At 34.1% G+C, this 11115-nt stretch overlaps 1 protein-coding gene across 2 annotated transcripts; it reads left to right on the top strand.

Annotated features, from left to right (window-relative positions):
• Positions 1–3236: 3236 nt before the first annotated feature.
• LOC150098525 (uncharacterized) lies at positions 3237–10759 on the top strand. 2 transcript variants are annotated; one of them, XM_090405351.1, is made up of 2 exons: positions 3237–3326; positions 8454–10759. In XM_090405351.1, exon 2 carries the CDS (start codon positions 8942–8944, stop codon positions 9728–9730), a length of 789 nt encoding a protein of 262 aa, XP_090261477.1. In that variant the 5' UTR covers positions 3237–3326; positions 8454–8941; the 3' UTR covers positions 9731–10759. The 2 variants fall into 2 exon arrangements, with proteins under 2 accessions (XP_090261477.1, XP_090261476.1); XM_090405350.1 differs by having other exon boundaries at positions 8450–10759.
• The last annotated feature ends 356 nt before the right edge of the window (positions 10760–11115 follow it).

Here is an 11115-nt window from a genome sequence, read left to right as displayed (position 1 = left end):
AATTAATTCCGATAATAGGCTAATCAGTGCGTTTTTTTTTGTGTGATGAGATCGCAAAATTAACTTTTCTTTTATGAAAATTCTAATTTTTAATGTGGGAACTATTTTGCTTGTACTACAGTTGGAAAATTTACGTATAAAGCACATGATTTAGAGGCTGTTTGGCTCAATAGAAGTGGCGTTTGTACTCCATGGTGCTTGACCTCATGACGAAAGACTTTGATTCGAATCTAGTCGCCGACTAGAGGAACATTTTATAAGCCTTTTCTCTACCGGTTCCCGAGTTAGTTGATCTCGGGCACGAGCAAGCTGGTGTTTTCTCCCGGAAACTGAAAAAAATCGACGTCGAACCCACACTATTTTCAGACATTAAAAATATTGTGTTAGAGTTAGAGAGAAAACGAGATAGCGGCACTTGCTTGCCGCCTTCTTCACTGTATACCGAATAATTGGTGATAGCCTTGGGCCAGCTATCTCTTATTGATTACCAGTGGAGATTGAAATGCCACTCAGTCTGCAAAAGTTAGATAGGGCTAAAACTGCCTATGTGAGAGTAAAGAGGCGTTCCAACTATATTTTTTCTAATTGATGATTTTTAAATTATGCATTTTGAATTGTGTGGTAGAGGTTTTTGCCGTTTTAACCTTTTTTACATTACCATCCGAGAACTTATTAAATAAGCATTATCCCCAATCAAAGGACTAAAACTCAATGGTAGACCAATCACGCATATTATAAACTCAGATGATTTAATAACAACAGATAAAAAATAAAATGCCCAACTCCAGCTTGTAAAATTGCAAGAAATCTTACAAAATTACACTAAAAAAACCAGCTAAAGCCTTTTTATTCCCATATATAGGAAGTAGGCGAGGCCGTTTAGCCCTATCTTAACTTTTGGGGACTGAGTGGGCAGTTCAATCTCCATTAGTACTCAATCAGAGATAGCTGGCCAAAGGCAATCATTAATTAAGCAGCAAGCAGTGAAGAGAGATGGCTTAGCAAGTGTCGCCATCTCGTGGTCCCTAACCCTGACACTCGTTTTTAATGTCTGAAAATAATGTGTGTTCTACGGTCGCTTTTCTAGAGTTTACTGAACGAAAAACTCCAGTTTCCGGTGGAAAAAAAAAAATAAAACTTTCCCGTTCTAAAATTGACTAACTCGGAACCGGTCGAGAGAAGGGTTAGAAAAAAGGTCCTCTAGTCGACGACTAGATTAGAGTTAATTACAGTATTCCAGTCTCGCTTTGGGTACAAACGCTACTTCCACAGGCCTCACATAGAACAACGGTAATGAAAATTAGACGACACTCGAAAGACTTATAAAAACCACTTAATCAGGAAATCATAGAACATGTTAATAGTCTTAATTACCTGAGAGCATACTTGATTTCAAATTTAAATGTCACAAAACTTTGTCCAAAAATCAACAAAAAAATTTTGTTGGTAGAAACTTCGATTTAAAAAAAACAAGAGAAGAAGCAGAGGAGACAGCATTTGAAATGAAATTCTTCAAGAAAATGAATAGAACTCATTGGATAGAACATACGAGGATTGTAAATAAAGTAGGAGCAACATGTGCACAAAATGTAAACTAGTTTATTTTCTTCAAGTCTATACACTTACATCCCATCAATGTGATCTTGTGACATTTGAACCAGGCACCAGTTTCGAAATTTTTGGGAACTGCTGGATACCATTAGCAGAGTGTTGTTTGTTGATATCAGTGATATTGCAACCTATTGCTGGCAAAACCTTTAGCACACCGCGAAATCGTAGACCTCCATTTTGGGGAGCAGGTTTTATAGTATGCCCACAGATTCCGGACAGTTCGATACTTCTGCGCATGTCAACAGGAGGAGAATGCATTCAGATAATAGGGTAATCAGTCCGTATTACTATTCTTGGCAAGACGCCAAGCAGAGATCTAAAAACTATGGGTGAACTATAGTCTCAAGGACTCCTATATTGTGGGATGAGTTGCTTATTGTTACAAGTCGGAAAATTAACTTCTGTTTTATGATCATTGGAGTTAACTATGTTGCTCGTATAACAGTTGGAAAATTTTACCTATAAAGCATGTGATTTCGCGTGTTGGCGACCAATTCGGACGTCCTTCACAACATTAATCGACTATTTTTGGCAAGACGCCAAGTAGAGATCTACAAACTATGGGTTAACTATAGTCTCAAGGACTCCTATCCGGTGAAAACGAAGGATGTTCCAATACTTCCGATATTTTATGTCTCTGATGCACTGTACTCACTGCCGAAGTGACGTTTGTTTTAGATGGAATAAATAATACTTATGAGATCAACATCAGTTTTTGGTAAATGTATAATCTAAACTTGTTGAGAATCAATTAATCAGATCGTATATGCTCACGGTCGTCTTAGTGAGGAACATACCTTATCATTATTCATTTAATGCACCAAACATTCTCCAAATGATCCCGTATGTGCTTTAATTAAGATGAGGAACCGACTTCATTTTTTTCCAGGACATGTATCCAACATGTAACGGTCATTATCACAGACGTCGGTTTTGTCGAGTAGTTAATCATTTTTAGCATGTTACATCTCCTGACTTTAACGATTTAGACTATTGAGTCTGGAATGACAATAAATCGCGAAAAATAATCATAGGAATGTGGGCATCGGTGACTTTTCGACGCTGTAGAAGATATTCGAAATCATTATGAGGACTCTGGAAATATGTCTCCATTTAGAAAGTAATCAAGTTGAGCAACTGTTTAATGGAAGGATTTTTTTTACGTTCATTCTCAGAATAATTTATTTTCAACTTACATTTTTAAGATGATATTAAAATAGATTGTAACTTCTAATCTAAAATAAATGAATTAGCCTATTTTTTTTACCACCTGTATTTGCTATATCTCTTTCTCTGTGCCAGAAAGAAATGGATTTATGTGATGTGAACTTCTGTGCTGAAAATTGGCAGCTTTTTTCGGGGCATTCTGTTTAGTGAACTCAATTTACTTCACAGTGAATATTAATAAACAACAACTCTTGAGTTTGCTTTAGTTCGACATACTACGAATCTTGTCGTAAATAATTCGCTTTGTTGTAAATTCACTCCTAAACTAAATATATAATTTTTCCCTTGAAAAACGCAACATCTAAATTTAGGGTCTAGAAAATAAATGTTTCGTTTATTTGCATTCATATGAATTCAAACACGTGAGAGGGCGCTGATTAAAGACTTCAGATAGAATAGTGAGCTTTCTGTACTGGAGGGAAAAATTATCGTTTGGTCAATCCTCGTTATTTTTAGTTGTATATTCTGCTTCGTTATTACGGGATTGGGTAAGTACGTTTTTGTGTGGAGTCCGGGAAGTTATTCATGTGTTTCCGTCACAGATTTTTCTGTACTCGAAAAATTTAGTTACATGGTAGTCTTTGTTCTTCTCTATTTTTTTTTTTAATTTATTTGCTATTTATTGTGTATTTTTGATTGTCGACTATATTCTCAGATCAGTTTCCCTGCTGAAAGCCAATGAAGCACCCATAACTATCACTAGCCACCTGTTCCAAAATCCAGTCATCTTAATTCTCTTACTAACATTACTCTTATACAGTTTTATGTCCCTCCCGTTTGTTCTCCTCTTTCTTGCCATGTAGGAAGAAAGAAAACAAAGCTTCAGACATCTCCTTATAAAGTGGAATACTAATCTTTCTATCTCTGCTTGTCTTCAACAGCCAAGCAATTGATATGCTTTTTTGGTCATGTTCACAATATACTATTAATCTTCCAACTCCCTGTCACTCTTGACCTGGCCTCATCAGTTTCCTGTATTTGAAGGGAGGCTTCCTCTAGTATGTTGCTGAAGAGTATGATCTTCAGGAATGTTTATAGGAGGATGCTATCCCAAAGGATAACAAGGTGTGAGAAAGTAGAATATGGTAAATATAGAATTGAAAATAATAACAAGCAGGACAGATTTTAGTGTAATAAACTTACTCTCAGTGCTGAAATATCAAAATTTAGTATTTAAACTGAGAAATACACCCATTAAAGTACTTCCCCTTTCCCTGATATATATATATATATATATATATATATATACACATACACACACACACACATACATATTTTTTAAAAATAATTGAATGACTAGAACCGAGATTTAAGTAAAAAGGTTTTAATATAAAAACACTAGTTTCGGCTTGTAACAGCCTTCATCAGGTGACATTATAAAAGAAAGGTAAAATACTGAAGCTTAAATAAATTATGAACATCATAGAGAGTCTCTATACATAATTGACATTAAATCGTTGTGGTTGTATTTAAAGCTGTTCTTTCATTTGTTGTATTGTTGGGAAAGTACGTGCTAGTAGTATCTCGTGAATGCCAGTAAATGATTACAGCTGTACGACTATCTGGGAGGTTGTAGCACAAGTTTTTAGATGAGCAGGATTGAAGATGATTTTCCTAGATTCCACGATTGTTCTCTCTAGTTCATCATTGCAACGGAAGATGTTAGAAGATTTTTTCCAGCAGACTTTGTGACTGGCTTTCATCATTAGGATAGCCGAGAAAAGATATGACTTGATAATTCCATACATAATACAACTGACAAATCTGTTGAATTACGTATGGAAGAACACATGAGGGACATTACTTACAAGAGACAGTGAGCCAGTGCATTATCAAGTCATATTCTTTTCTCGGCCAATCCTAATGATGAAAGCCAAAGTCACAAAGTGTGCTGGGAAAAATCTTCTAACATCTTTTGTTGCAATGATGAACTAGAGAGAAAAATCATGAAATCTAGGGAAATCATCTTCAATCCTGTTCATCTAAATAATAACTTGAGCTACAACCTCCCAGATAGTCATACAACTGTAATCATGTACCGGCGTTCACGAGATACTACTAGCACATAATTTCCCAACAATACATGCTTCTGCCTGGTATCTCAACTTGGGCCTGGCTCCCACTGAAGAGACCTCAATAAAGATCGAAACTAGTCTGGGTTGTGGCCCTTCCCTTAATGCATAACATTAGACATATCTGCAAGGAGATGTGTTTTGCATTATAGGAGATACTGAGACAGGAGTGTTGGTAGCTTGCTCCACCTTTGCAATGAGTTGTCCTGGTGTTGTACCACCTTACCCCAGTCCTGAAGATACTTTCAGGTGCAAACTTTGTTTGCTCACACTTGGATAAAGGATTAAACTAAATTTATTATACTCTAACCAAGTGAAAAATAAACTTTCAACAAACCAAGAACAGTTTTCTTTGGAAAACCTAGCACATTATGGATGCATAAAGGGCTACATAAACCTTCAGTGAAGGGATAAAATGAATATAATTTATTCTAAAGTATAATTTACTTTCTAATCAAGTGATAAAACTTGTTACAACTATTTTCCTTCCAAAAAATGTTGTATGAAATACCACTATATTGGCTATATTTGATATGATATATTAAATTAAACTTGCCAAGATGTTCTTTTTTTGTGTGTGCAAACAAAGTGTGCACATGAAGTATCGTTACAAGGGTAACGATACTTCATAGGCTACTTGTATATAGAGACTGATGAGTGTAAGCAAACTTTGCATACTTACACTTAGATAAGGTAATGAATAAGAATGAAATTTCATGGGAAGTTTAATTTAATTTGTAACTAAGTGAAAAAAACTTTATATGATACACTATCACCAATATGGCAATGTTATGTGATACAGAGTTTTCAATTTTTTACATCTCATGTCATTGAGAAATGTTAAGAAATTTGTCTTGTTAAACAAAGATTAGAGAACACAGATATGAGAGTTGCAAGAAAAATTAGGGGAATGAACAGATGGCATAGGTAGCAGAATCATATTAAAAATGAAGATATTAGAAAGGAACCTGACATTATAGTTCGCCCACCATTTGTAGGTCCCTGCTTCGCGTCTTTCCAAGAATAGTCGATTCATGCTGAAGGGGAGAAAGAAATGAAGGACGTCCGGATTGGTTGCCAACACGTGAAATCACGTGCTTTATAGGTAAAATTTTCCAACTGTTATACAAGCAACATAGTTAACTACAATAATCATAAAAGAGAAGTTAATTTTCCGACCGGTAATAATAAACAACGTATCCCACTATATGGACTGATTACCCTATTATCTGAATGGATTCTCCTTTTTCTGAGATGTGCAGAAGTGTCGAAGGATCTCTAATCGGTGGTCGAACTATACTAGCATTCAAGAATGTGTGAGGAGAGCTAATTTAATGTGATATGGCCACTGGAACAGAATTAGAGAGGAAATGTTAGCAAAACAGATGTTTGATGCCAAGATCACAGGGAAGAGACCCAGAGGAAGACCATGGTCTAGGTGGATTGATTCAGTATGAAGTGCCTTAGAAGAACAAAATTTTAGATATGACAATATTGTAGTGAAGACAAGTAATAGGTTAATTTCAAGCAAAACTTTTGATAGGGGATTAATAATAATGCAAACTTAATCATGTAGTGTTATTATAGTAACCCAAACATTCTTTGAAAGTACATATAAGGAAATTGATGATGATATAACTAACACCAATCCCCTGATTTTAACCTCTTCTCTCTCTGTCCTATTTGAAAAAACAGTATCTTGGATGTTCTTGCTCCGTAACTACATCCTCAACTATTAGCAAAGTCCCAATGCTTCTAATTTTTGACCAAGTTGACCTAACACATGACAATAATTCTTCACCTTTATTTCTGTTGCTGCTTTTCCATTAGTATTCATGAAATGCAGTGTTCAGATATTCTGATGACTGTCCAATTCAGATTTTAAAATGCTACATTCAAAATCCTTTGGTTTTCCCATTCTCCCCACACTTGCTTACTTCACAGGCAACTGTACAAAAACTCAGCTGTCTATCCTAATAGCCCTCGTTTTTCCGATTCTGTAAATCCTTTCTCCTCTCTTCATTTTCTCTAAAAATCAACTCTAGACCATTTAATTAAGGCTATTATTCATATTTAGTCCATCATATCATCTCTCCTACACAATCCACACATTGAGTCATTAGCTATTATGAATCTTCTCTATTCACTTTTATTGCATAGGTGCAACAAATTATTTATAATTTTCTCTTCTTTTGTTCTTCCACTAACTCTTTCATTCCATTTTTGTGACATTTCAAATCCTTTATGTGCCTCCAAAGCCAACACTCTTTGCATTTTTAATAGCATGATTTTAACTTTTAATATTTTGTAATAGACCCGTTATATTCATTAATTTTTATGGCTATTTTTTGCCTATTTTTGTTTAGGAGTACCCTGTTTTATAAAACTTCATTGACATTTAGGGCATTACTAATGTTTTTAAGACAGATACATGAATATATGGGAAGAATAATTTTGGACATACCTTTGTAGGATGTTCTTTGTTGTCTTCTTATTGAGCATCATCTGGCAGTATATATTTGTATTACTGCCAAAGTATAACTGAAAGGAAGAGAAGTTGGAAATGTGGAGATAAGTGTGGGTGCTGCAAGAGGTATGTGAATTTTAAAACCCGGATTTTAAGGGTGGGCTGAGAATTCTTTGGGAAGGAGGTGAAAAATATAAATATTTTTTTTTGGGAGGGAAAGGATGTAATATGATTAGGAGTGGGAGTAATGTGGTGTTAGCCATTTCGACAGTGCATCGTCTTCACAGGTTGTGGGAAAAGGTGAACTTTTCCTGCAAGCTCCGAAGATGACCCGCTGTCAAAATGGCTCCCACCCTTAATCTTGTTCCATCATATTCCATCCTTCTCTTTTCCCCAAAAAAAATTTCTGTTTTTCACCTTCTTCCCAAAGAATTCTCAGCCACCCTTAAAACCTGGGTTGTAAAATTCACCTACCTCTTGCCTCACCTGTAATTCTCTCACATCTCTCTATCTCTACATTTCCACCCCACCCCCCTTTCATTTCAGTCATACTTCAGCAGTAATAGAAATATATATCATCGCCATACACTGGATGCCACTCAATAAGAAGACAGCCAGGAACATCCTACAAAAGTAAGTGCAAAATTATTCTCTCCATATATTCTTCATGTATCTGTCTTTAAAACATCAGTAATGCCCTAAAAATTGAGTAAAAAGCCAATGACATTTTTAAAAGGGGTACTCCTTAACAAAAATAGTAATAAAAATTAACATTCATTTAAAGGAGTAAGATAGAAATTTTTCCAGAAATAATACCTACAATTATATTCATTTTAATCCTTTATCCAATGTGAGCAAACAAAAGTTTGCACTACTACTTTATACAACTAGCCTAGTTGTGAAGATAATTCATATGCAAACTTTTGTTTGCTCATTCATACTAAAGGATGAAATAAAGAATATAATTTCTTGTATATTATTATTATTTATTTGATTCAGGTTTACTGTATGTTTTGCTTATTCAGTGTGCTCTTTCTTATATCTTTCTTTTTTTTTTCCCCCCCTTTTTTAGGAAGGAAGGAGAATGAAATCTTTTTTGGTTCATACTGAAGAAAAATAAAGGACTAATATGCTAGTTCCCACGTGTATATCAGCAATCTGTTTGTATTAAGGGCAATATTATAAAAATCTCATTACACTGTAAATTAATTCAGCATCATAATGTTTACTGACAGAAGCAAGTCTTTAGCAATAAAATGCATGGCTAAGTAAACAGAATATGTATTTGTTAGAAAATGAAAATATGGATACCTACTTAAAATTCTTTTCATAAGAACTTTTGAAAAAAAGTTTAAAAAAAGCTGATAATCATTGTTAACATTGTGCAGTCAGTTTTCATAGATATGCTTGACATGTTTTCATTGAAAGGAGCAAAAGCAGTAGAAAATTCATTTAAATCTGTTTTTACTTATACTATCTGTCAAGGTTTCTTTGACGTTGAGTGAATTAAAAATTGATATTCTAGAGAATAATTTTCTAGTAATAAACATACATTTTCATTGTCATGATGTCGAAAAAGATTATTAATAAGCAAAAGAAACAGTTCTCTTGTGAATTATGTGGTAAAATCTGTGCCTCATCAGGTAATCTTAAAATACATATATTAGTTCATACTAAAGAGAAACCATTTTCATGTGAAATGTGTAATAAAGCCTTTGCAACAGCAGGAAACCTTAAATCGCATATGATAGTTCACACAAGAGAGAAGCCATTCACTTGTGAAATATGTAATAAGTCTTTTAAAACAACAAGAAATCTTAAAGCACATTTAGGAGTTCACTCTAAAGAAAAGCCATATGCTTGTGAAGTCTGTGGTAAAACATTTTCATTATTAAGCAGTATAAGAACACATCGTATAGTGCACAACCGAGTGAAAACCTTGTCTTGTGATTTATGCAAAAAGGCATTTTTGCGATCAGGGGATCTGAAGAGACACTTATTAGTTCATACTCAAGAGAAACCATATCCTTGTGAAGTATGTGGAAAGAGATTTTCATCATCAGGCAATGCTAAAGCACATTACTTAGTGCATACCCAGGAAAAATCCTTGTCTTGTGAAACATGTGGAAGGCCATTTTTACGAGCAGGGGATCTAAGAAGGCACATGATAGTTCACACTAAAGAGAAAGCATTCTGCTGTGAAATGTGTGGTAAGGTATTTTCAGGAGCAAATAATCTGAAAAGGCACATCAGGCTAGTTCATATTCAAGAAAAACCATTTTGTTGTGAAATATGTGGGAAGGCATTTTCAGATGGTGGCAATCTAAACAGACACATATTATTTGTTCATTAAAAGAAACTGCTTTTTTGTAAAATGTGCTGTAAAGTATTTTAAGTTATACTAAAGATTAACTCTTCATATGTGGTAAGATTTTCTTGATTAACACATCTTAAAATACACATCAGGTGACATGAAAAAGAAATAATTATCTTGTGAAATATGTTAATATTTATCTTTCTTCAGATACATCTGTATCCTATAAATCCACTCATTAGTTCATATTACTTAACAGAAGTGCAATGCTAAAACACTTTTCACAAGTGTGAAAGATAAATGGTGCACACTGTATGTCTACCAACCTTTCATGTAACTAGTGCATATCTCACTGCTAATATTGATGGAGCTTTGTAACTTTAGATTTAATAATGCAATCAGTGCTGTGCACTTTATTACATCTATGCAGTCTTTGTGCCGAAATGATACAGTATTTGTATTTTAAATTGAGCTCTATGAACTTTCTTCAGACGTTGAGTGATAATTGACTGTCACCATTGGTAGATTTAGCTTATATGGGGCTCCAACAATTTTTAATAATTGTTTAATAATCCAAAAGAATGAAGGGTTTCTTTTGTAATGGAATAGTTTATAATTTTATAAAAATTTACTATATAGGTGGTCTCCTTTTCATAACAGTTAAAGTAATAATGTTTAGCAAACATTTATAATCAGCATTATTTAGTGTATTCATAATAATATTTTGTTTAATTAAATGCATAAAGTTTTTCAGGTATATTTTATAAGAATGAATACTGCCTCACAAATTATTGTGAACCTAGTTAGTCTACAAACCTTTCAACTGGCAGTAATCCTTCTGTATGATACAGGTATGACTCAGTTCATGCTGTCGTTAGGTTCCTGAGATTTCTGGTGTAAAATGAAGTGTAAATTGAATCAAAAATATAATGGAACATATGTAAATACATTATGTTCCATTCTAAGATTTCCAGTGATCAATACAAAATACTTGAAAAAGTTTTATTTTGTGAAATTTATGCATTAAAAATTGTATAATGTTTAAGATAATAAATTATACTATTGGCTGTAGAACTGTCAATTCTTCTCTTAATGGTTGAGCTCTGCTCCAAGTTGGGGTTGTTGCTATAGATCATCTCACATCCCTATTAATAAGAGCAATAGCCTCTTGTATTGATTTTGCTGTTATTGTCCTAACCAGTATTGCAGAGTCACTTGAGCATCATTTTTGAACAGGTGTTCAGCTAGCTTTTCTAAATCTTCCATTGAAAGCATTTAACCATGAACAGGGGCATTGTCCAGCAGCAGCAAAACCTTGTGAAGAAATCTATTTTTCATACAGAACTCCTTGACCACTGAGAAAAAATTATGCAGACTAAAAATTGTCTGCATAACTCAGACCTTTTTGTTGGAATTTTTATTTA

The sequence above is a fragment of the Typopeltis vanoorti genome, chromosome 15, assembly GCF_054136105.1.
Source record: "Typopeltis vanoorti isolate ZY-2024b chromosome 15, IOZ_Tvanoo_1.0, whole genome shotgun sequence".
Classification (NCBI taxonomy): domain Eukaryota; kingdom Metazoa; phylum Arthropoda; class Arachnida; order Uropygi; family Thelyphonidae; genus Typopeltis; species Typopeltis vanoorti.
The sequence above is the reverse complement of the archived record's forward strand: the minus strand, read 5'-3'. Positions and strand labels throughout refer to the sequence as shown.